The sequence below is a fragment of the Dendrobium catenatum genome, unplaced genomic scaffold (genome assembly GCF_001605985.2).
Source record: "Dendrobium catenatum unplaced genomic scaffold, ASM160598v2 fragScaff_scaffold_186, whole genome shotgun sequence".
Taxonomy (NCBI): domain Eukaryota; kingdom Viridiplantae; phylum Streptophyta; class Magnoliopsida; order Asparagales; family Orchidaceae; genus Dendrobium; species Dendrobium catenatum.
Window position 1 is genome coordinate 36,298 of NW_021318648.1, and position 27,392 is coordinate 63,689.

Consider the following 27,392-nt stretch of genomic DNA (forward strand, 5'->3'; position numbering starts at 1 on the left):
AAAAGTTATCTACTAAAATCCCTTTCTCTTTTCATTTTGTTTGGCACAAAACTCTACCAAAATCTTTTACCAAAATCCCCTATTTTGACACAAAATTCTACCCACAATCAAGTGTCTCAACTTTCATTTGGAGTGGGGTATGAAAATACAAAGCTTTACAACAAGATAGTCTTATAAAACTCCCCGTTGTAAAACTTTCACTAAATTCGTCATACAAAACCCTTTAAAATAAGTTCAAAGCCACTAATAAATTACTCTAAACAAAGCAAAACAATACTTCTTTCGATCAAAAATAATTTCTCTAAATCGGCGACATAAAGCGACTCATAGGAAAACTTCAGTAAAAGCAAGGGGAACTATCTCGTAAAACTCTCCGAACATTAAAACAACTTACACGACTGTTAAAAGAAACTCAAATGATATTAGCTAATAACGGCGAATAAACAACCCCAATATCTAATAAAACTATGGATGAAAAACGCAACTTAATTTCATGAGAAAGTATATAAAGAGACTTTACTCTATTCTTTTTTTTTTTTTGCAAATATAAATAAAACGGTGCATAAATACATTCTCCAGTAAATTCCTCTTAACTAAGCAAACTTTCAACTCACAACGCATTAAAGAAACCTATGGAGATATAGATAGTTGCGCTTGAAAATTGTAAATGGAACTACAAAACATATACTAAATCATCTCACAGGCTATAATATAAACATACATGAAGACTCTCCAATAAACTTATATAGCAACACTATCAAATTGAGTGTAAGCGGAATGACACAAATATAAGCATGCATAAAATCTCTCAATGAAATATTCAGTCATGTATGTGATAGCTTTCCATTCCCAAAACAAACATAATCGATTCCACATTGCTTAGAGGTAGAGTTCAATGGAGGATTCACTAATACCATGGTGATTTAAAAAAAATTCAATGAGCCAAAACAGAAAAAGAAGTTATAACATCTATTTTCCAATTCTATAAAGGAGGCCAAGATAACTTATTGCTCATCCACCTTTCAGTTTGCATCAAGTAAATATTATGACAACAAGTCAAGCCAAATGTATAACCCTTCCAACAAATTCATATAACTAGCATGAATAGGTCTTTCGCATTAAGAAGTCGTTTCCAACATGTTATCCAATTCATCACATATAACTTTTATCATCTCAAATACTTCCAAGATACTTTTATACAAAACAAGTTCTCATGACAAAAGATCCTTGGGCAAAGAGACGGCAATAAAACTTCCAAAACATACACTTTTTCTTACAAAAACAGCAAGAAAAACTTACACAAAAAAAACTGTAGGAATCTCCACCAAGAAGCGATACAAAATTCGTCCAAAAGCGGTTAGGATTCTTATGTAAAACGGCGAGAAAAGACCTCCAAAATCTGCACTCGTTTTCTACCAAAAAAAACAGTAAGAAAAGTCACACAAAAGTTGTAGGGAACCTCACAAATGAACGAATAAAGCTTCACCCAAAATACCATGGGATTTCTCATATAAAATAGCAATAAAACCTCAAATTCTGCACTTATAACCTTCTTACGATGATCCGGAAGTCAAGAAACATTAAAAAAACTGCATGTATTTCCTTCCTACAGCGATTCGGGAGCTAAAAAAACAACAAAATCTGCATTTGGCAATCTCCAAAAGCAGCTTGGAATTTAAAAAACAGCAAAATCTGCATTTGGCAATCTCCGGATAAAACTATTTGGGAGCTAAATAGAGAGAATTCGGCATTTTGATTAGAAATGACAATGCTTGTATTACATACACATGGGGTCTTGAGAATATTTTACCATAACTATGCGATTTTTCACCAACATAAAAGCATGAATCTAACCACTCTAGAAATGGATCATCAAGCGAAGATTCAACCTCAATATCGCATTACTAAAGTAAAATAAGAATAAAATAACCAACTTTATCAATTAAATGTCCTTCCAAATCCACATACTACCTATCCTTCATGGCGCTAATAAAGGCAACAAAAAGAACTCTCAATTAATATAGAAGTGTAGACTAGCATTCAAAATTTCTTGTTCCAAGTAAGACCTCTTGAAGACGTTTCGTCAAACAACAAGCGCGTCATGTTCACAAGATTATCTTAAACAAAATTAACATAAAAGTTTTAATCTAGGTGCATACTCAAGAAGAATCACTTTAAGACTCATCAAGATTCATTCCCAACATTAATGATCAAGAGAGCATTAGGCATTTCAATAAAGAGGTTTTGGGAAGAATTGCAAACGTAAGTATATCCAAACCCATGAAAAACATGTGAAAGTATTAAAACTACACAAGGTCATCCAACATTAGTCAAGTGGCCTCTCATGCAAGCCCCATCTTCATGAATCACCAACCTCATAACCCAATGTTTCTTTAAAAGCATTTTACCAAACACTCCACATGCATTTTTTTTGATAAAGAATATCATGATATTCTTAAAGCCCTTCAAAGCTCCCCTCCAAAACTTCTAAAAAAACAAAACACACATAGCACGAATCACACAGTTATTCAAGTTTTACAAAAAAAAAAAAGAACAAATGCTGAATATTACTTAATAATCTTTGCAGAAATAAACCAAACAAATTCTTCCATGCTTTATTTCTCAAGAAAACCATGTAATCTTCCTTCCAACCTCAAGAAAAACTCAATGAAGAGGAGAAAAACATGTGTCGGCATATCCAAATAAAGTGAAATAGGTGCAGCCATTGATTTATCAAGATAAATCATATGCCTCTGTATACATTTTAACAAACTTTTAATATAGAACAACTCTTAAGGCTTACCAAAACCTTCCCTCTTTCATACTTCATGCCGATGAAAATTCCAAAAGAAGACCTTAACCCAAATCCACAAACTTTCTTTTATGCCAAAACACATAATATTACAAGTCTCATAACCAATGAGAATATGAAGTATTTACCTCTAATTCATCCCCAAAATAATTTGGAGTATAAAACAAATCAAAATCCGCACTTATTTTATTTCCAATAAAAAAAAAAGAACCTCAAACAAATAAATAAAAAAAAGGACTTGGTTAAGAAAGAAACCATATGAATATCACATATTTTTTTTGAAGGCATTTTATCAAACAGTTACTATGCAATATTTGTAGGATCATATAAGATAAGCTAACATAAAAAAATATATATATATGCCTACTTGACTGAACTCATTTAGCTAATTCTGCACAAATTTCCTCATGATTCACTCAATAAACATCTCAAAATATTTAACGATCTAGTTACCAACAATAATACCAAGGGCTCTTATCACCTATAGCAGTAATAAAGACATGCTCAATAACGCATTTTCATGATCATAAATCAACCTCTCTATATTTTTTTCACGAATGGATTGCAAGGAAATATTGTGTCATTCAAAGGACATTCAGAACATTGCATTAGTAACAAAAGACGAAGCTATTCCATTACATCTTACCCTAAAAAAAACCTTGGGCTGTAAACAAAACCCACTCATCAAAACAAACTCGATTTCACTTGCAAGGTTATCGCCAGATCCAACATGGAGAATGAATGTATTCATTAAGAAATGAGATGACTAGATGTATTAGGATATATGCATGGTAATAACCCCATTTATTTTCTTCAGCTTTAGCCAACAGAAATGAAGAAGAAGAAAGAAAGAAGGAAAGAAGGAAAAGAAGAAGAAAGAAGAAGAAAGAAGGAGGAGGAGGAGAAAAAAAAAAGGGAAGAATACCTTACAGCCTTGGAGGAAGTCGAACGGCCAAGACAGGGGAGGTTGAGTGCGGGTCGGTCCAGACGAGCGATGTCGGGATGGTCGGGTTCGATCCAGACGACGTCGAACGGGGTGGTAGGATCGGTTCGGGCACGCGAACCTTCGGGTCGCTGGATGGCCTTCGAACGAGAACCAGAGGGAGGTCGGCTTCGGGCTTCTTCCTGGCTCGAGAGGTCGGAAGAAGGAGAGGGGAAGAGCTGGGCGTGAGAGGGAGAGAAGTTCTGTGAAAATCGAGCGAGAGAGGGAGCGAATTCAAGAGAGAGAGCGTGAGGGAGAGCACCCCCAGCTTGGAGCCTTCTTTCCCAGTAAATTGAGCCCGACGCCAAAAGAGGAAGCCCGCGCATTCTCGTGGTCGTGCTCCAGCTTCCGAAATTACTGTGAATAGCTTTCGTTCACTGTTCGACGCCTGCCCGAGATACAGAGAATCGACAGAGGAGCGAGATTTGGACTGAAACAAATATTTCGTTTGATCGCAGCCGTCGAGGCTACTACCGGATTTAGAAAATAAATTCAAATTATTTAGAAAGTCGAGTGGATCTTAATGGGATTAAACCGAGCTGGATCAGATCAAATTGGCTAAGATTAGGTTAGACTCGGGTCCAAATTTTTGACTCGATTCGAGTCGATTTTGGCTCAAGCCGGCTCGGAAGAACTAATAGTACGAAATTAAGCTCAAAATCGACGTTAATTTCGATCAATTTAGGCTCGACGCGATCAGAACAAATCAATCAAAGCTAATCGAGTGTAGTCGGGTCCAACCCGGCTCAACTCGAGCCGATTCGAGCTCGAATTAAACCCGACGAGGCTCAATTAAATTGATCGAAGCTCCTCGAGGCTACACGGATGAAAAACGAGGTCAACAACTACATCTACAAGAACATGATTCAAAGGAACATAGTCCACACCACCATCACCCATAACATCCCCCATGCCAATAGTAAGAGCAATAATCATAACAGAAACAGGTTCCTTACACAAGTCATCATTGACCATCACATTAGGAACAAAAGCAGCAAGTAATAAAGCAGTATTTTCTAAATTATCCAACTTATTCAAATCATCCACAACATTCTCAACATAAGTACCATTAACAATTGCAGTAATAGATACATTAAAAGGAGCACTCGACGGGGCAGAGGAGGGAAAAGGATGACACTAACCAATCACATGCCCAATACTTTTGCACTTAGCACAAAAAGGAGGAAATTCCTCCATGACAAAAGTTTGAATGCACCAATAATTTTCAGGACATAGCCAAACTTTATCAGGATAATTTTTTATGATATCAAGCTCAACCAAAACACATGCAGGAGATGGACGAGACCTAATCAAAGTAGCATTGTCAACTTTCAACGACCGACCAAATACCGAACCAAGCCCATTAAGAATACGGGGAGAGAACAAGTGTGGCTTAAGGTTTGGGAATGAAACCCAAATAGGTATAACCGGCGATTCCACAATAATGTCATAAAGGGGAGACCATTTTGTCAACTTCATATAGCAATTGTTAACTAAGAATGATATATGACAAAAAACACGGCTATAATCCATGTCATTGAACAAATTAACCAAAATATGTGAAAGGTCCAACAACGTAACAGAGAATTTTCCTTTTAGCTTAAGATTGAAAAAAGAACTACGAATATAGTTAAGAGAAGAGCGGCGAAAAGGAAAAAAAATTGACCAACACAAATTGGAGAGAAGCAGTAAGCGCCAAGATTTTTTTCCTTGGAGATCCACAGAGACGACAATCCATGAAAAGTGGTAGATTTCAGTTAAGGAGATTTACATATATGGAATTACCATAAAAGGGCATCGAGGAATAAATGAGATTTGGTCAGCCCATCCAAAAAATCAGGGTCTACCAGTCGATTCGCCGCCATTCTGGCCAAAAGGCCAGAGGTGGATGAATCAAAATAAAAAATGAAACATGGCACACCGCAGAGAAAAAGAGGAAAGAGGAAAAAACTTTCCTGAGTTTGAGATTGGAGAAATGGGGAGCAGCCAGCGTCAAGGGAAAACCCTAACGAAGCGGGAGTGTGAAAAAAAAGTTTTATTTATTTATTTTCTAGGATCTGATGTCTGAAAAAAAAAACGAAACAGGGCACACCATAGAGAAGAAGAGGAAAGAGGAAAAAACTTTCATAGAATTTGAGATTGGAGAAATGGGGAGCAGCCAGCGCCGAGGAAAACCCTAACGGAGCCGAAGCGGGAGTGTGAAAAAAAGTTTTAGTTATTTATTTTATAGGATCTGATGTCATGATTATCGTTACTTGTTAGGTTTTCATGTTGCCAGATTCTTCCAAATCATTTTATGTAGGTATCGGTTTTGATGGCCTTTTGCTCCTCAATGTTGTTATGATTTAATTTATTTAAAGTTTAAAGGTTAATAATAAAATGACAAGCCACTTATAGATATAGATTTGTGTTTATTTATTATATCTTAATTATATAAATATCATAATCATATGAATAAATTCAAATGTATTAGTTTAATTTTTTATTTATTAATATAACAAAGGGAAAAAAAAAAGAGAAAGTTAAAGAAGTGGAGGGTGATTTTAACTTGAAGGTGGCCGGATAAATCATAAAGGGCTGAGATCTCAAGAGATTCGTTGTGATAATTTCAAATTAAATTATGATAATTAATTTCTATATTTGAAGTGCTAAAGAGTTTTAATAAGTAAATATATATTTTAAATATTTGATACGTAACATTATTTAAAGAGAATTAATGAAGTTTATAAAAATAAAAGAAGATTTACTTAGAAATCACAAAATGCTTTATGCATTTATATATTTAGGAGTGTCAAAATCGAATTTCAGGGAACTGACCTGTATTTCAAACGGGGTGATCCTAACCCGACCCGGTTATTAAACGATGGATGGACTGCCGTGAAGAAACGTCCAATCCTTGCGAAACTAGCGTTTGACCTTCTTGAACATGGAATTATCAAGATAAGATAGAATATATATATATATATATCATAAAATAAAGTAGTATGTATATAAATCCCCCAAAATAAATTATAAATTATCAATTATATACACTTACGGTAGCGCATTAAATTCCCGAAACTGAAACCCTGGTCTTCTGTCCTTCCGCTTCAACCCAAATTCCCGAACTCTCGTCGGCAGAGAAGAGGTGTGGAAGTTGCGACGGGAGCTCGAGAAGATTAGTTCGTGAGAGAAATCGCGACGGAGAAGGAGTGAAAGCCCCTTAAATCTTGTAAATCCGGCTTCTTTGGATCTCTTATCGACGAAATTAGCTTTTTCAGCCGGAAATGGACGGGGCTGATGATTACATGATGGACAATGATGACGATGAGGAAATTACTCAGGAGGACGCTTGGGCTGTGATTAGCGCCTACTTCGAAGAGAAGGGTCTTGTGAGGCAGCAGCTTGACTCGTTCGACGAGTTCATCCAGAATACTATGCAGGAGATTGTGGACGAGTCCGCTGACATCGAGATTCGGCCTGAATCGCAACATAACCCTGGCCGCCAATCGGACTTCGTCGAGGTTCGCCTCTGTCTCACTGCGATCCGTTGTCTTTGCAAGACTTGCGCTATTTACTGTTTGTCCATGACGAGTGGGGCATAGCTAATGAACTAAACTATATAACAAAAAATGCGATCGAAACATTTTGCGTGGTTTGCTTAATGGATATAACATTTGACACAAGTATATGTTAGCTTTTTGAAGAAGTTTTGAACCTTGAAGCTGATATTGTATTGACCACTGTACTCTCCTTAAGAGATTCTGCTATTTTGTTCAGTTTTAAAGTCAAAGGTCCTATCTGCTAGTGATGGTCTTTCTAACCATTGCAATCAACTTGTGAAAATGCTCGATAGATGGGCAGTCAGCTAAAGCTAATTGAAGTGGCAATTTTCTACAATTTCCTGGAATATGAATATTCATGCTTTGTAAGAATGATACCCTCTTTGTTGTGATAAAGCTAAATAAAACGATACTCCATAAACGTTGCTTATGGGGAGAAACTAATTTTCTTTTCACAACGTTTCTATCGAATACCTTGGTTATTCTTCTAATGAGCTGTTCTATAATGATACTAGCAAAAAAAATTTAGCAATTGTGAAAATGAATGCTTGCGGGAGTCATTATCACTAATTTAGGCCATATTTTTTTCTATACATATTAGTGAAACTTCTTTTTCTTCAGTGCTATCTGGGTGTAGAGTAACAACATTGTGGATACCAGTTAGATGCTTTTACCTTTGGAATTTAAAGGGATTATACTTATTATGCTGTTTAAATATTTTTTTTCTCATCATCAAAAGTTTTTTGAGCATAAACTTTTACAATGTGTTATTTGTGTCAATTTCACTAATCTGCATTTATCTTGCAGACAATATACAAAATTAGCTTTGGTCAAATATATTTGAGTAGACCCATGATGACAGAGTCAGATGGAGAAACCGCTACATTATTCCCAAAGGCTGCAAGGTTGAGAAATCTAACTTATTCTGCACCATTGTATGTGGATGTTACTAAAAAGATTATAAAAAAGGGACATGATTGTGAGGAAGTTACTGAGACTCAGGAATTCACAAAAGTTTTCATTGGAAAGGTAAAATGTGACAGTCTCTTTCATAAGCTGACTCATCTCATGGACTTCTACACATCTTCTTTTCCTCCTTTTTCAGGTCCCCATTATGTTAAGGTCTAGTTATTGCACACTTTTTCAAAATTCAGAAAAGGATTTGACAGAATTGGGAGAATGTCCTTACGATCAAGGTGGATATTTTATTATCAATGGTAGCGAGAAGGTTTTGATTGCGCAAGAAAAGATGAGCACCAATCATGTTTATGTTTTTAAGAAACGACAACCAAACAAATTTGCTTATGTGGCTGAAGTTCGATCTATGGCTGAGAGCCAAAATAGGCCAGCAAGCAGCATGTTTGTGCGAATGCTCTCAAGAACTAGTGCCAAAGGAGTAAGCAGAACTCATTTCTTTGATTTGGGATTGCATTTGGCTTCATTTTGTTGTGCATTTTTTGGGCTTTGCAACAAATTTGAGTATTGTGAAATGTGAAGATGTTTTCTAATTTTACTTTTATATGGATGCCACATTTATGGAGTTGATATGACTTTCCAGGGTTCTTCAGGACAATATATCCGTGCGACGCTTCCATATATACGAGCGGATATCCCTATAATTATAGTATTCCGAGCATTAGGGTTCGTTGCTGACAAGGATATTCTGGAACATATATGCTATGACTTCTCCGACTCACAAATGATGGAATTGTTGCGGCCATCTCTTGAAGAAGCATTTGTTATTCAGAATCAACAGGTAGCCTGTCATAACTTACCTATCTTATATTTTCAATTGAGATATCTCTACCACTAGATCTCCTAGTGATTGTTATTTCAACCAACCAGCCTTATCCACTTATATGGGGCTTGATATTCAAATAACCATAAAGCATTCACTTTCTGCTGCTTCACCCATTTATTATTGCCTGAAGCTTTCTCTTGTTTAGACATTCTAATCTCAACATATAATGTTTAAGAGGGCTATGTTGCATTACAATACTTGAGTCTAATATAGTATATAATGTTTAAGAAGACTATGTTGATTTACAATACTTGAACAAAAATACTTCACATATTTGTTTTTTGGCGACTTGAGTGTATCAATTTGCAATATGCTAGTGATAGTTTGTGTTTAATATTCTAGTCCAACGTGCAACAAGTTTACCCTTCTTACCTTTGTTTCAAATGCCAATCTAGAAGCTATGATTTTTTGTATTAAATTAATGAATTTGAATCTTGTGAGGTAACCTTTTGTTAATATATTATTTTGGTTTAATGTGCAATCAAATAAAAAAGGCCTTGATTAGTGAAGCTAATTGCATTATAAATTGTGCTCAATGGGTTTGAAAAAAGAGTAGCTTCCTTTTCCATGGCGAAGGGAACAAAATGGAAGGGGTTTGATAGCTGAATGTGATAGGCATGTATAGAGGTGGAATTGAAGAGAATTTCTAGTGTAGTGCTACAAATACTTTGCGGTTGTTTCGGTAAATAATCACGAAACATTAAAATATAAAAGACATTATTATTTTTTTCGGACTAAAATTTTGATTTTTGTTATATATGTCCATTTAAATATCCTTGGAAGTGTATTTTTTTTGTTTTTCTATAAAAGCCTGGTTAGTGTGTACTTGCCACACACATGCATGCAATGAACATAATGCATGCTTAAAATTGACTTGTTAATGTGCAAAAATAGGTAAGTATTAGCATCATATGATATGACAAGAAATGGACTATGTTTATAGGGGCTATATTAGGTACAACATTAGTGTACTTGTTTTATTTTTCTTGGCCTATCCTGTTATATTATCTACTGTTTTAGAGTATATTTAGTTGTGGAGGGCAGGTCCACATGATTTAGGGTGCACACATTCTTGGGTGGGGAGAATATATTGCTTCTGGCTCATGCTTGAACCAGATGGTTCTCTTTGTAAAATGAGATCTAGATTGTTTGAGTATTGTGCAATTATTAACTAATTCAATAACTTTTTTTCATGATTTTGATATTCTGAGCTGGATTTGAGAATTTATTATTATTTTTTATGTTGCTTTGCTCTAAATATTTGTACAAGTACTTTTTTTTATCCTAGTCATGCGGAATCTCTCACTTGCATGTGAAGGGATTTACTAGCTTATGCTTGTCACAGATGTTGGATCAACTTTTTAACATGCTAGACTATTTAGTCTCATTTTATTGAAATGTATTGCGGAGAGCTAATCATTATCAATTTAGGATATAGGCCAATGTAGTATTATTTAAGGGCTATTATGGTTGATCTCATAGCCAAGCCTTGCATACTTTTTTACTCGATTAGTTTACATCCCATTTGAGAATAAAGAATCAGGATAAATTTGTTGAGGAATAAGTTAAACAATTATGATTATGAATAATGATAAAAGAAGGCATAATGAAATTAGGCATTAAAAGGAGTGTCATCTTCGAAGACTAAAGAAGTTTTCAAGAGAAGAAATATAATAAGTTTCAATGGTAAAATTGATGAACTTTAAAGGATATATTTATGATGGGAAAAAAAAAAAACATCTTAAATATGAGGTTGTGCTTGGAGATTATGAAGAGAAGTGTTGACTTAATGGGGAAAAAAACATCTAATTCAGTGGCCAATGACCATTGACCTAGAAGTTGACTCCTTGAATACAACACCATCACCATCAAGCCTTTATCCCACTAGGCGGGTCTTCAACAAAAGTTGACTCGAATGAAAAAAAAAAAGTATACCTCCTATTTGTTGTGTTATTTAGTTTATGGATGGTTAATTAGTTTTTTTTCTTCAAGAATTTATGCTTCCATATACCACCATTTTTTATACATAGTTAACTTGTGCGATGTATGTCCATAGAGTAACATGAACAAAGTTAAAAGCAATCATCAGTTCATGCTGAGTGAGAGCTAATCATTATCAGTTCTTCAGAGTTTTTTATTGCATAACATGGTTTAGCCTTCTCGTAGGAAAAATCTGTGCATTTAAGCATAGGATTTGTGTGTTTACTTTAAACCATGTTATGCAATATAAAACTCTAAAGAACTTATAAATTTTAATATTAAGTTATCCCTTTTTATTTCAAATCAAAATCTTTGCATTTAAGTATAAGATTTGTATGTTTACTTTAAACCGCATTATACAATAGAAAACTCTGAAGAATTGATAAATTTTGGTATTAAGTTATCCCTTATTTATTTCAATTCAAAATCTTTTCAAAGAAAATCCTATGCTTAAATGCAAAGATTTTGAATTGAAATAAAAAGTGGCCTCAAGCTAGATATACAAAATAAGAAATAAAATAATTTCTAGATAAAGAACATCTGAACATGCTATATTTGCAATAAATGGAAGAACTTAGTAGAAATTCAAGAGGTCATCTTGAGTTCTCATGTTTGATTGCTTTTATAATGCATGCAGTTTAGGTGCATGTCAAGTGGGTTCATGTTCATTTAAAATTTATGCAGTTAGTTGCATGGCAAGTGGGTTCATGCCAAATTATTATCATGTTTATTTTTTCATTGAACTTCCAACTCTCAGATTTAACTTTTAAGCTCAGCTATTGTGTTTTTTCTCAATGTTTTGACTTGATAAATTTGGCCAAAAACCTATCATGGTATATATAAATTATTGCTGTTTATGTTGTGAATTCTAGGTTCGTGTAGGGGTGAAGTGAGCTGAGCGGGCTCGAGTTCGACTCGATAACGAGCTCGTGAGCCGAGCTTATCGAGCCACGAGCTCGAGCTCTGACTCGAGCTTGAGCAAGCTCGGCTCTTGAGCTCGTGAGCTGGCTCGAGATTATTAAATTTAAATATTTAAAAAAATAAAAATAATAATCCCAGCCTTTAAATTCCTGCCTGCCCACGCGTTTATTTCAAATCTCAGTCGCCTCTCCTCTCTCTCTCTTCTTGAGCCACAAAATAATAAATGCTAGAATCTTTTGTATACTCTCTCTCTCTCTCTCTCTCTCTCTCTCTCTCTCTCTCTCCTCTGACAGACTCGATCACAAAAGAGTAAATGCTCTCTCTCTCTCTCTCTCTCTCTCTCAAACCCAAAAAGACCCGAATAAATTTTTTGAAGACCGCGACGGAGGCTCGACGAGCGGCTCGAACTCGTTTAAAATGGAACGAGTAGAGCTCGAGTTCGATTTTTGAGCTTGACTCTAGTTTGAGCTCGAGATTGACTCTAGTTCGAGCTCGAGATTGACTCTAGTTCGAGCTCGGTATTTGACAGTTAAGCTCAACTCGAACACCCCCTGACTCGAGTTCGACTCGTCCGTGTAAGTACTTTGGAGCTGCAAGTCTCATAAAATTCAAATTAGGAGTTTAGAAATAAGTTTTTGACCTTAAAATTCTGGTCCAAGATTTCTTCCTTTTTATGGTGGTGGAAAGTAGTTATCCAATGATCTCTAGTAGTATATTCCATAATTTATACACCATGTTGCACTTTTTGCTCTTTCTTGGCTATCTTTTCATGCAACTGGCGTTTCACTTCTAAATGTATGTCGTTGTTATTTATTTTACGTGTTCTCTCCTTAGGTGGCGTTGGATTACATAGGGAAGCGAGGGGCAACCGTTGGTGTTACGAGAGAAAAGAGAATCAAGTAGGGCTATTACCATTCTGTTTTCCTTCATTTTCTAGATTTGTAGTATGTGCTTGTCTACATTTTATATTAAGGAGCTTTCCATCTATTGTGAGAGTTAATGGCCTTTCTTAAATTTGTGCAGGTATGCAAAAGAAATTCTTCAAAAAGAGATGCTTCCACATGTTGGTGTAGGAGAGTATTGTGAAACAAAAAAAGCTTACTATTTTGGGTATGCTGTTGACTGTTATATTTTTTCCTTATTTAATTTTAATCAAAATGCTGCATACATTGACCCCATTTGGTCCTGCCAGATATATTATTCATCGGTTGTTATTATGTGCCCTTGGACGACGACCAGAAGATGATAGGGACCACTATGGCAATAAAAGGCTGGATCTTGCAGGTCCTTTACTTGGTGGCTTGTTCAGAATGGTTTGTTTTTAGGATCTTTCAAAATTTCTTATTCTGATTTGTGTTCTTTTATTTCTTATTTCACCTTTTTTTTTCTGGTTTTGAAATGCAGTTGTTTAGAAAATTAACACGGGATGTGAGATCCTATGTTCAAAAGGTTCAATGTTCATAAACAGTTTTCTTGATACAAAATTTGCGCAAGCTCTTTCTCAATATATATATTTTTTCCGGTTCTTGAAGTGTGTTGATAATGGAAAAGATGTCAATTTGCAATTTGCAATCAAAGCAAAAACAATCACAAGTGGTCTGAAGTATTCCCTCGCCACTGGAAATTGGGGTCAAGCAAATCAAGCTGGTACAAGAGCAGGGGTTTCACAAGTAGTGCTTTGTTTCCTGCTCATCTTTTTAACTCTCTCTCTCCCCCTTTCATTGCTGTTTTGTTTATGCACTGATATATATTTGGTTTCAGGTGTTGAATCGCCTCACTTATGCATCTACTTTGTCACACTTACGAAGATTGAACTCTCCCATAGGACGTGAAGGTATACATGATTTAAACTGAGTTAGTTATTAGGCTGATTCAGATACATATCTCCTATATCTTTATCTACGAATGTAACACCCAAATCTGGAATTACTTCCATACCAACATGAACTTCCATATACGTCAAAGCTATCAATTTGATTAACCATGGCCATTTCTTCCTCTTCCTCTGAGTTAACTATTTCCTGTGAGTCCTATTTAGCTCACCCTCTACACCAGCAGGTTTCTTCCATGCTTCTGGCTTCTCCCCACCCTTCCTGCACATTGAAATTAATGGGAGGAAGGAAAGTGATGCACTAACAAACATAGTGCTTCATTTCACTAGAGCTTTTCTAAATATGCTACTGTATTTTAAATTATTGTAATATTGTCTTTGTGCTGATATATTAGCCAGTTTGTGGAAGCGGATTTAGAATCTGGTGTTTTGTTATACCATCTGCTAATGTTATAACACAGCTGCAAAAAAAGATTAATACGAAAGGAAAATTTGAAACAAGTAAATTAATCTGAACTTGAAGAGTGATCACGCGGCTGATTTCCTCATCGATGCTTCCAGGCATGTTAACATTGGGGAACCCAAAAATTGTGTTAAGGTTCAAGATCTCGTTAAATTTTCTCCGAGATATTGCTTTGTAGTGGAGATAGAGCTCCATGAGTTCCTTTATCCCCATTATTGTTAGAGAGATGGAGCTTCACACTCACTAATTGAATTTGATTAGTGGAGTGATGAAGCTTCACACTCACTAATTGAACTTGATTAGTGGAGGAACCTTCTACTAGAAGTAAATGTGATTAACTCCTATGGAAAAATTATTAGTGACCCCTCTCCCATCGATAGCCTGCAATCACATTTGCTGATGTCAATGAACTTTGATGTGATTCACTGATTCACTCCTCTCATAATGAGCTATATATGCATGTGCTCGGTTAAGATCCAGAAAAAGCATTCGATTGGAGGAGGGCTTGGAGGCTTAGATTTACTTTTCTTAAATCAAACAACTGTTTGATTTAAACAAAACAATAGCTGGAGGATGAAGAAATGGTAGCTTTAAGATATTTAGATGTTTATATTGGCATGAGGATAAAGAGTATGCTTGGGTGTTAAAGATATGTAGATAAAGATGATTTTACTTCTATTTATGCAAATTTATTTTTCCTATTTTTCCGTTGATATCATGTATATATTTAATATTACTGATTTTTTTTTTCTTTTTGATCTTCCAAGGAAAATTGGCGAAGCCACGACAACTGCACAATTCTCACTGGGGGATGATGTGTCCTGCTGAAACACCTGAAGGACAAGTAATTGACATGTTTTTGCTATCTTATGTTTGTTTGATGTGTGGACATTATTTTTTGCCTTATTTTGGGGTCATTTGTCATCATTTTTTGTATTCATATTTTATTATTATTTTTGTATATGTTTTAATATAAAATAAAAAATTGCTTGATATTTTTATGTAAGTTGTTTTTTATTTTGAGAGAATTATAAACCTTAATTATAAAACCAAAATTGGATGGATGATGCTTCATACTATATCATGGAGGACACAGATGCTAGATGGAAGCTTGGGGATTGGATGGACGCAATGGATCATATGTGAGATTGGGGACATATGTTGGGGAGGGCACGAAGGGATTGAAGCAAAAGTTCGATGATGCGGATGCTAGGCAGGAGCTGTGGGATCAAAGTAATGTAGGGCTCGTACACAAGCTTGGGGATGGGTTTTGCTAAGGATGTAGAGGAATTGTAGCTAGGGGATGTTGAAGCGAGCTTGATGGGGTATTGGATATGGATGGAACTCAAGGATGGAGATGCAAACGAAGTTTGGAGATGAGAAGCAAATGCAAATAGGAGTTCAGGGGTAGAGCATGAGGAGAGGATGTGGATGGAGCTCGGTTATTGAGATAGGAGTAAAAAATTGCCTGGAAAAAAAATAAAACACCTAAAATTTATTTTAATTTTTTTAAAAATAACTTAATCAGTTTTTAAAAAACAAAAATTAAATAAATTTACCAAATATACTACAACAACAACAACAACATCAACATCAAGCCTTTATCCCACTATGTGGGGTTGACTATATGAATTTTTTTTCTCCATTGCGTTGGCTACATTAAAACATTTACCAAATATGTTTTATCAAAATTAAAAAATTGAAAAAAACAAAAATAGAAAAAAAGCAAAAACATAAAGTTGTGCCAAACAAATTTTTAGCATTTTTGCGCTATGGTAACCTTTGACAAAGGATTAACTTTTTCACAAATTGTTAGTTGGTTGTTTCTGTTGCTCAATAGGAAATGCAGTTGAATTTTTGCTACGATATATGAAGGGTTTCCTGCATTTCCTTGATTTTTGTATGGATAGCATCTTGCACATGACTCGAGTAGTTTTGATGCATATTTTATGCATGATACTTACGTTAATATTTTGCATTCTTGTTGTGATTGTAGGCTTGTGGTTTGGTGAAGAACCTTGCTTTGATGGTGTATATTACTGTAGGTTCAGCTGCCCATCCTATCTTAGAATTCTTAGAAGAGTGGGGTACTGAAAATTTTGAGGTACTTTTGTCTTCTTTCCCTTTTTTTTTTTTTTTTTTTCATGTTTAGTATCATTTCTATTAAAGTCTGTCAAAATTTACATGCTATGGCGGCTTATTGTAAAGTATGCTTGAAATCTCTCAAATATGATAATGAATATATATATATATATATATAATGATTTACATAGATTTTGTACTATAAAATAAAAAAGAAATATCCAGGATGGCTATGGAAATAGACAAAATATTTAGTAATTTTTAGATAGATGTATTAGACGTTATGTTAGTATTATCTTTTAGTTAAAAAGCAGAAGAGATCAAGGATAGTTGAATATTTAATTTTAAGAAATTATGAAATGAAAGTTGGGAAGAAATATTTTTGGAAGAGCATAGTTAGCAAGAGTAAGTGATGCTTTTAAGAAGGCATAAAGGCAAAGCCTCACGTCTAGACGAGTTTTTGATTGAGATTTAGAGTTATGGAGGTTATTATAGTGGTTTGGCTAACAATGAAAATTTGAAGGCTAATATGATTCTAAATAGTTGATGGAGCATTTTGATAGCAATGTTTATAAGAAAAGGTGTTCAAGACGTTAATAATCATAGAGGGATCTAATTTATTAGTCACAATATGAAGATTAAAGTTATGATTAGAGTATTTAACATAAAATTATAAAAGATGATCATTGTATTTTTGATCTACCATTATTATTATTATTATTATTATTATTTTCTGTATTTTGGATCTATTATATAGAGTAATGGAGATATAGACAAAGATGTAACTTCTAGAGTTAAGATTGTGTGCCAAGTGGTTAAGTTAGTTGTATTGTGCGATAAGTGTATCTTGGGGACTTAATGGTAAATTTGATAAAAATTATATTTATCGAACTAGTTGTATGAACTTGGTGGTTGGTTACAGGTAAAGAAATTGTTGATTACTAAGTTGAGCTTAACAAAAATGAGAATGATTAGATGTATTTGTGACAAGGTTTATTGCAAAACTAGAAAAAAAAATTAACAAATGATTATATTAGATGGATAGAGTACATTTTTTGAAGTTCGTTGATAATTGATTTAGAGCTCATTGGTTTGCTTGTAGATAGATTTTATTCTCGTTGCGTATGTGAATACAAATATTATATTTAAGGGTATTTTAAGAGAATTTATGAGTCTGAAAGTTGAGATTGTTGGACTTAGCATATTTCATTACTTTTTTTGAAATTATTTTCTAACTTCAAGCAACAAAAAGTGAGTCTTAAGTGATTTTTGCATGTACAATGAAGTATATCAAATGCACCCATCAGATGGGTAGTTATATGTTGAAGGATTATAGATGAAAAACGGTACACCTAAGGAAATATGGATATAATTTGTTCAAAATAATTTGGGAGGAATAGGCTTAATTTAGGCGTCATTTAGCATAAATGGATGGAAAATTAGGGTTTATAAAGCTAACCTCAAATAGCTTGTATAAAAAGCTTATGATTATGATTCTCGCCTATCATGTTTTCTTTTCTTGTTATTTGATTCAACTTTTATCCCCTCTTTCCTATCTTTCTGCTTATTATTTGTAGCTATTGAATTCCCATCAGTTAACATTTGCCTCTTTTCATTCAAGATTGTTTTTCTACATTTTTACAGGAAATCTCTCCAGCTGTCATTCCGCAAGCAACTAAGATTTTTGTTAATGGTTGCTGGGTTGGCATTCATCGGAACCCTGACCTCCTTGTGAAGACCTTAAGGAAGCTAAGACGACAGGTATGTGTTCTCCCAAATTTAAGTTGCTTGCATGGTTAGAAATAATTGACTATGCTTGTGTAAACATGTTTAGCTGTGGTCTCAATCATATTATAGTGTAATTCTTTGTTCAGTTGCTTCCTTTCGACATGCAGAAGCTTGTTTTTTTAGAAGGAAATTACGGGTTTAATTGTTTAGTGGTTCAACTTTCTTATCTCAATTTCTCTTACCGTTTTATTTTTATTTTTATTCCTTTTATAGGCGTGTTAAATATTTGCATTCATTTATTTCATTTTTCTATTTTTCATTGTAGAGAATCTTTAGATAATACATAATCGCTACCTGTTTTAAAATTTATTTTTCTCTCGAGTTTTGAGGATGCTAATTTATCTATATCATAAACATTCCTTCCATCTTTGAACTTGCTTCTCGCAATCATTTTGAATAATTTTTGATAACATTATTTTTGTTTATAATCAGTAGTTTTAGAAACCAACTAACTTGTTTATTGCTCATGTAATTGTTAAATAAATCGGGGGTTAACCTTTATTGTTTAAATTATCATGTATGCAACTTTTTCTTTTTGAATATGTTGTTTGTTCTTCCGGGCTAGTGGAAATCTCTTTTCTCGTCTAGTTCATTCTTTACTCTGTTCAAGTAATTATGTAATTCTTTTATTGTTATGCGATCTAACATTTGAAATTAGCATCCGAACGGTGCCATGGTTGATAGTTTTGTTTGGTGATGAGGCTAATACTTTTTAACATAATAAAGAACTCTATTTCCATGAAATGTTTGGTCTCGTAGGTCGGGAATATTAAAATTGTGATATAGATGTCTAGTTTTATTGCATAGATGAGAAAGAGAATGTGGTTTACCACCTAAGGACACACATGTTTGCCCGATTAACAAAGATCATAGCTATAGGCTTGAGGATGTCAACCCCTTTGTATGGCATCCCCAAAGCTATCAATTGCTTTTGGAAGAAATAGAAATGAAAGAAACTTCTTGTTAGTGACATTAGGAGCCAACCACTCGTTTGGCTCTTCCTTAGTTTCCACTACTCTTCTTGCTTTGACATGTTTTCACGTTTGGTTATATGCATATGACATACAAATTAGAATTTCAATCGAAAATAATATTTTTGTTGAGTATTGTGATTCAAATCAATATGTTATTGTGATTCAAATCAATATGTTTTAGGGTATGTTTGGTTTGATAAAAAGGGAATGTAAAGTAAAATAGAATATAGGCTAAAAGAAAATGTAATGTATTTGAAATATTTGGAATTGTTGGATAAATGTAATATAAATGAAGGTGATTTTTTTTTTGTTTGGCTTGAAGTAGAATGTGAGGTTATTAGTCTAATGATGGTGGTGGCTGGTGGCTGGTGGCCTCGGTGGTGAGGAAAGGCGTCAGATTGTTGCTGACGATGAGTATGCTATTGGCGAGCAAGCAGTGATAGTGGTGTCAGCTTGTAGTGTATTTTTGAATTCGACAAAAAGAGTGCGTTTAAAATAGGAAAAAAAAAAAGAAATGAACTACGGTGTGAAAATGAGTTGATCATATTTTTACTCTACATTTCTTTTTTATCAAACCAAACACCAAAATATTCAAATCCCCAGTATTTAGAATACTTTGCAATCCATTTTCAACAAACCAAATAGCCCCTTCATGTGAGAAAGCAGCTGATGAGCTGGTCAATTGATGCCTGTGAAAAATTTACTGAAAATGTTCCATTATCTTCTTTCTTTTATTTCACGACTAATGTTCTGAGCAATAAATGCATGCTTATTCTATATTTCTATGGTTTCCTCTGAACAGAAACATGGTTATAGTCTCTTAGAAAGTTTGGTGGCTAAATTTGCTGTTCTAATCTTATTATAATGATTAATTGTATTAGTAATCTTTAATGTTAATCATTTCCCTAAAACCTTACCTGCATTGTTTATGTTGCAATGAACTGTTTTCTAGTATTTTGGCTGGATTATTCATAATTACTAAATCACTATTACTCTGCTGTATAGATGGAAGCTTCACATTTGAATATTAAGCTTATTTGCATTAGCAGCTGCTAACTTGATACTCTTTTCTAGATTGATGTCAATACTGAGGTGGGGGTTATTCGAGACATCCGTCTTAAAGAATTGCGGCTTTATACGGATTATGGTCGCTGTAGTCGCCCATTATTCATTGTTGAAAAGCAAAGGCTTTTGATAAAGAAAAAAGATATTATATCACTGCAACAACGGGTTTGTGGCACTATAAAGATTCGAATTTGAGTCTATTTTTAAATCGGTACCTCATAAAGACCTATGAATTTGTCTTTTTGTGCCGACTTTTGCAGGAAACACCAGAAGAAGGTTGGCATGATCTTGTTGCAAAAGGATTTATTGAGTATATAGACACTGAGGAAGAAGAGACCACTATGATTTCCATGACCATTAATGTGAGTTTTTTGGCTATCACTGTGATAGAAAATACTTGAGTTCGCAAGAATCCAAGAGGAAATACTTGAGTTCGCAAGCAACCCTCGCAATAATTGGTCAAAACAGCGAGAAAAACAAGAAAATCTGGATGAAATCAATCTAAAACGGTAGATTGCAATAGTAGAATCAAAGAAAAAAGAAACTCCAAGCAAGATACAAATGATCCTCTATTCGAGAGGAGGATCATCTCTCCCAATCTCTAGATTATAGATCTAGAGCCCAAGATACCAAGGAATACTGCTAGAGAACATCTCAAATCATGCATGCCCTAAACCTAACCTCTCATCTTCTTAAAATATACATCTTCCCAATAAAAAAACTTCCTAAAATAACCCAAATTCAAATTAACCTCCAAAGCTTTAGCCGCCCCCCTTCCCTCTCTCTAATTGCCTGCTCTTAGTGCCCCCCGAAAGAGGGGGAGAGGGGGGGGGGGGGGGGGGTGATGGGGGGTCCTTAAGGAGGTGGCTTGGGCCGCATCCTATAGAATTGAATCGGCCCCACCTGGGCCGGTTTTGTTGGCTCCGCCTGAACCGTAACACTCTACTATGTAAATGTGATCTTTAACACCTGATAATATTCTTTATTGTTAAAAATAAATTTCTGCATTCTTTTTGCAACTAATAATAAGTAAGAATTGACTGATTAGTTGAAAACACCACATTTTGAGGAGGCAATGTACATTTTTTTCCTGGTGCTATGGTACATACTTTTTTAATTGTATAATTTTAAGGAAATGAAAAGGCTCGGGGTCACTGGTTTATGCAGAAATGGCAAGCCCTGCAATACTATACCTGGGGATGCCATAATGGAGCAAGAAATAAATTTTAGCTGTTGTGTTTGTTGAACATGTCATTCTTTTAAACCTTTTTGTTTGCGTGTTATACTAAAGAGAAATTATTGCTTGTTCCTCTGTTTTTGTGGGCTGTTTTATCACCTGTTGGGAATTTTGAACTTTTTATTTGAACGTTACTTTATGTTTCAGGATCTTGTGAATGGTAGGCAGAATCCTGAGGATGCGTATGCGGAAACTTACACCCATTGTGAAATACATCCATCTCTAATTTTGGGCGTTTGCGCATCAATTATCCCTTTTCCTGATCACAACCAGGTACTTCCACCTGGCTGAATCAGTTTCTAGTCCTCTATTTAGTTAGCTCATTGGCTATTCTTTTATTGGGCATTTCATTGCATTTCAGTCACCTCGTAACACATATCAGTCAGCAATGGGAAAGCAGGCCATGGGGATTTATGTAACAAACTACCAATTACGAATGGTAGGACATTAATCATTTGATTTAGGCTTCATTTGGGACAGTTTTTTTGTTGCTTTCTAAAACAATTTTTTTGTGTAAATTAGAAATTTTTGTACTAGAAAGCCGTTTTAGAAAGTAGCAAAAACACTGTCCTAGACAAAGCCTTTGTTGATTATTTGAGCTTCTTGATACTGAATTTCAGTTTTTTTTTTTTAATTTTTTTAGGATACTCTAGCCTATGTCCTCTACTATCCGCAGAAGCCTCTTGTTACAACTCGTGCTATGGAACACTTGCACTTCAGACAGCTTCCTGCAGGAATTGTATGATATTCTCTCTTTTCTTTGAATATACAGCTGCATAAGTCTATTTTTGTAGCTCGTGATATTTATAATTGTCCGCAGAATGCTATTGTTGCAATCACCTGCTATTCAGGGTATAACCAAGAGGACTCTGTTATAATGAATCAATCTTCGATAGACCGAGGGTTCTTTCGATCTTTATTCTTCCGTTCTTATAGGTATGATTTTCCTGTAATCTTTCGATACTTGATGTTCTCATTTAATTTTGTCTGGTTAACACAACCTAATTTTTAGAGATGAAGAAAAAAAGATGGGTACTCTTGTGAAAGAAGAGTTTGGACGTCCAAATAGAGAAAATACTATGGTGTGTATTGCAACATGTCTGAAAATAAAGAATCTATATCATAATCCATCTGGATTTGATTCCTTGATTTTTTGAAGGGTATGAGGCATGGATCTTATGATAAATTAGACGATGATGGTCTTGCACCTCCTGTGAGTAATTCAATTTCATCATTTGAAGCCTCAATTTATCTGGAAATTCTTAAAGTAATTCTTTTTGTTTCACACTGTCAGGGGACAAGGGTCTCTGGTGAAGATGTCATTATTGGGAAGACTTCTCCAATTGCTCAAGATGAAGCTCAGGGAGCAGCTTCAAGGTATACACAGCGTGATCATAGTACTAGTTTACGCCATAGTGAAAGTGGGATGGTGGATCAGGTACATAAAGTTTATTCTTTTTCTGTTTCAGTTTACCTTGATCTTATGCTGTATTGTTTGCTAGAAATGCTTATAAAATGTGATTGTTTTGTTTATCATATTTCTTAAGCCATTTTGAGCTATGTAAACAAGCCATTCTTATCCTCTTTTCCTTTTGTAGGTTTTATTAACTACAAATGCTGATGGCTTGAGATTTGTGAAAGTGAGGATGAGATCTGTTCGTATTCCTCAGATTGGAGATAAATTTAGTAGCAGGCATGGCCAAAAGGGGACTGTGGGTATGACTTACACTCAGGAAGATATGCCATGGACTGTTGAAGGCATTACGCCTGACATTATTGTGAATCCTCATGCCATTCCCTCTCGAATGACTATTGGTCAGCTTATTGAGTGTATTATGGGAAAGGTTGCTGCTCATATGGGGAAAGAAGGAGACGCCACTCCATTCACTGATGTCACGGTATATACAAATTCTAATATAGAATCTATGAGATCTAAAAGTATTTATGTTATGAGATCCAAAAGCATTTATGAGATGATGCTCCATTCCATTGGAAATTTTGAGGTTTCTTTCACATGTGAGAAATCAAATGTTAATTGTATAATAATTCACTGCATGGTTCCTCAATCTTGTTTTTCTGTACTATTTTTATGAAAACCATTCTCATTAAGAGATGAGGTTGTTATCTGCACCATAATAGTGACAGTTTAGACTTGCATTCTAGGGAAAAAAAAATGGATTTTTAGCCCCCTTTGTTTAGTTCTTGCTGCTGGTCTGTTGGGGGTTTATTCAGGTTGCTTTTAAAACCTTGCATTATTAACTCAAACTCATAAGAGATTTTGCATTATGCCAAGATCAAAAGACTGAGTGATCATCAACCTTGGTAAATGTTAAAAATGAATCTGAGTCAAACTTGATCGATATGCAGCTTGAGTTTGATTTGACACAAGTATATGAGTTTGAGCTCATGTTGGTGGCGCAAGCAATTTCTTTGCTTGGAAAAAGATGGAAGTAATTATGAGGAGATGTGGTGGAATCACGAAAGGAATGGAAGCTCTGGAAAGGGTGATGGGAACTAAAATTTTAGGTTTTAATCCTAACTTCCCATTTAAACCCCTTGAATTATAGCAATTACAAATCTACTCGTTAATTTTATTTTAAACAAGCACGCATCCTAATGAGCCGAGTCAAGGCCAACTTTAGCTTAACTTGTTGAATCATCGAGCTTGAGTCACAAGCTATTTTTTTCGTTGAACTGCACACTCAGCTCAGTTACACCTCCATCTATGCATTTTAATTGTTAAAAATGATTGGTTCCTATGGGAGTTCATTTTCAACTGTCTTCTATAAATGGAACTCTTTTCATTCTTTACTCTGTAGAATGAGATCTCCCTTGGGACTCTATGTAAATTCATTAACCTTCACAGTAGTTTTCCTTATATGATTCCATACAATGTTATGATTGTAACATTATTGTGGTTTCAGGTCGATAATATCAGTAAGGCTCTGCATAAGTGTGGATATCAGATGCGTGGATTTGAAACAATGTACAATGGGCACACTGGAAGAAAATTGACTGCCATGATATTCCTTGGTCCCACCTACTACCAGAGGCTTAAGCACATGGTGGATGACAAGATCCACTCAAGAGGCCGTGGCCCTGTGCAGATTCTTACAAGGCAGCCGGCTGAAGGCCGTTCTCGTGATGGTGGTTTGCGTTTTGGAGAGATGGAAAGGGACTGCATGATTGCTCATGGGGCTGCTCATTTTCTCAAGGAGAGGTTGTTTGACCAAAGTGATGCTTATAGAGTTCATGTTTGTGAGATATGTGGGCTCATAGCAATTGCCAATCTAAAAAAGAATTCAGTCGAGTGCAGGGGCTGCAAGAACAAAACTGACATTGTTCAAGTAAGATTTCTCCAATTTTTTTTTCCTGTGCACGCCATTTTGACTTGTTTAGGTTTCTTTTGGTTATCTGGTACATTTTGTAAAAGATAGTTTTAGAAATGTTAGTTTAGATAATGGAGTTTTCCAACGGAAAAATATATATAAAAGGCTTTCTCAAAACAGCAGAAAAATGAATAAAATGGTGTTATTGGAAACGTGGTTTGAGGAACCAAACAGTAAAGAAGAAATAAATTTACTGTTTTAAAATGAAATAAACACATAAAACATCCAATCAAATGAAGCCTTAGTTGTTTTGTGCCGCTTTATTTCAGCCATTTTTGTTTGTGCTCCTTAGAGTGCATCCTTTTGAACTTTTATAAGCTTTTCTTATATTTGAAAATTTTGAAAATTATCTTTCATAACAGCACTGCAAGAATTGTTATCTTCTCAGGCCCCTACTTTGAACCATTTCAGCTGCATTTCATTTTTTTTTCTAATAATAGCGTTCATATGCTTTTAGATTTCTTGGATCTATTGTTTAGAGTGATGGTAAAATAGAAGAGGATATTATCAGCAGAATTCAAATTGGATGGTTGAAGTGGAGGAATGCATCGGGCTTGTTGTGCGATAGAAAAGCCCCCCTCAAACGTAAGAGAAAATTTTATAAGATGGTGGCGAGACCTGCAATGCTTTATGATGCCGAATGTTGATCATTAAAAGAGAAGCATAATACTAAGTTAAGTGTTGCAGAGATGAGGATGCTTAGGTGGATGAGTGGCTTTACCCTTAGAGATAGGTTACGAAATGAACATTTACGTGAAAAGGTTGGAGTAGCTTCAGTGGAAGATAAGATTAGAGAGAGTCGCCTTAGATGGTTTGGTCGCATTACCCGGTTAGGAAAGTTGAGGTATTAGATTTGACTTATGTTAAGAAAGGTAGATGTAGACCTAAAAAGAGTTGGTTAGAAAATATTATAAATGATCTTTTTTTATTAGATTTAAATGAGAATTTGACTTTTAACATAACACAATGGCGAAAAAGAATTCATGTAGCCGACCCCACGTAGTGGGACAAAAGGCTTGATGTTCTTGTTATTGTTGCGTTCATATGCTCTGCCGTTGGTCAATTCTCTTTGTATTTTTTGTGATTAGCTTTGTAGATTCTCTTGGTTGAGAAAAATCTTTTTGTTGTTTATAATTGCCTCATTTGTTCTTGATTTGAACTTGTAGGTGCACATACCTTATGCTTGCAAGTTGCTCTTTCAAGAGCTCATGTCTATGGCCATTGCCCCCAGGATGCTCACAAAGGAAGATAAAAGTAACCAAAAAAAGAAGAAAGGAGTCTGAGTGAGAGTCAAGCTTATAACTTCCATTATTCCTAGCATCTAACTTAAATTCAACCTCAAGACACATGAAAATGTCTGATTCAGTTTGTTATTGCAAATATACAAGAAGAGTATCAGCAGTGATATATCTCCTTTTCTGTGAACTCTGTAAAATAGTGATTTCTTCCTTCCTGTATTCATGGATGTTTTACTACAATGAGAAAACTGAAATATAATGTGACTGTTTTGGTGACACAACTTTGCTTTATAATTGCATAGTTTATTAAGTTAAGAAGGAAATTATAAGCTTCTTATTGACTTAGGTTTCGTTTGGGGCGGTTTTCTTACTGCTTCTTAAAGCAGTAGTTTAATATTAAAAAGTTGCTTTACGATGCAGTACGAAGTCATCCCAAACAAAGTCGCTTTCTTATTGTTTTTTTTTAAAACAAATTTTTAGTACAAAAATTTTTAGTCTTTGTACTAAAAAATTGTTTTAAAAATCATTAAGAAAATCATCCCAAACAGAGCCTCGTTATTGCATTCCTATATAAACTTTTTCGAACTGCGAATAGCTTGTTCAAATTTGTGCCTCGTCATGCTAATATACTCAAAACACAACTTGCAGTAGTAGGAATTTGATTCTTAAAAAGCAAACAGGCATCCCAATGTTTTTCTCTCTTAGATCATCTCCGATCAAACTGTATATCATCATATGCAGTTGGTTACTTGGTTCATTGGAACTTCAAATATCACGTCAAAATTTGGCAAGTGAACAATGCGTCGTCAATATTGGCTTCGGATTGTTTAACTACGCCAAAAAATTGGGCTATGCGTGAAAGATGAGAAAAGCACGGAAAAGAGGAGAAAATGGCTAAGAGACAAAATGCCGTATAATTGGAGATGAATTATTTCATTTTGGAGTGAAAAATTGGTTTTTTGGTTGGAGATGCCCATAGATCACTTATTCTTTGTGTCTGAGAGAGGAAGAAACAAAGGTAAAATTTTTAATATTTATAAACAAATTAATACGTACATATATCATGCATGGAGTCGATTTAATTTAAATCAAATTTATTTTAAAAAAATCATCTTTTAGTCATAGCATATTTATTATCTTAATTTTGATTAAAATCAAAGCTAATTTGAATTACTATCCTTAATGGCATATACAAGTTTTAGCCTTTTAGATCTTTCCCCATTTTGGAATTCAGATGTCAACATAAGTTGTTAAATGAACTTTTTTTTAAAGAGCTAGTAAATTTAT

The 27,392-nt window shown here is 34.8% G+C and overlaps 1 protein-coding gene across 1 annotated transcript; it reads left to right on the forward strand.

Moving 5' to 3' along the window:
* Window positions 1-6,831: 6,831 nt before the first annotated feature.
* Window positions 6,832-26,383, forward strand: LOC110096277 (DNA-directed RNA polymerase II subunit RPB2). Its single transcript, XM_020822140.2, has 25 exons — window positions 6,832-7,297; window positions 8,144-8,365; window positions 8,442-8,732; window positions 8,895-9,092; window positions 12,873-12,937; window positions 13,062-13,148; window positions 13,231-13,351; window positions 13,443-13,487; window positions 13,571-13,708; window positions 13,800-13,872; window positions 15,100-15,176; window positions 16,329-16,436; window positions 18,059-18,175; window positions 20,251-20,406; window positions 20,502-20,603; window positions 21,626-21,751; window positions 21,840-21,917; window positions 22,122-22,217; window positions 22,299-22,414; window positions 22,491-22,560; window positions 22,638-22,691; window positions 22,773-22,916; window positions 23,077-23,376; window positions 24,403-24,825; window positions 26,034-26,383. Exons 1-25 carry the CDS (start codon window positions 7,061-7,063, stop codon window positions 26,148-26,150), a joined length of 3,561 nt encoding a protein of 1,186 aa, XP_020677799.1. The 5' UTR covers window positions 6,832-7,060; the 3' UTR covers window positions 26,151-26,383.
* Window positions 26,384-27,392: the final 1,009 nt, after the last annotated feature.

Bases quoted from the DNA above. Each gene is read 5' to 3' on its own strand.
- LOC110096277 (XM_020822140.2), top strand. From the start codon at position 7,061: ATGGACGGGGCTGATGATTACATGATGGACAATGATGACGATGAGGAA. The intron at 9,093-12,872 runs GTAGCCTGTCAT...TTCTCTCCTTAG, and splicing joins TTGTTATTCAGAATCAACAG to GTGGCGTTGGATTACATAGG. The intron at 24,826-26,033 runs GTAAGATTTCTC...TTGAACTTGTAG, and splicing joins ACAAAACTGACATTGTTCAA to GTGCACATACCTTATGCTTG.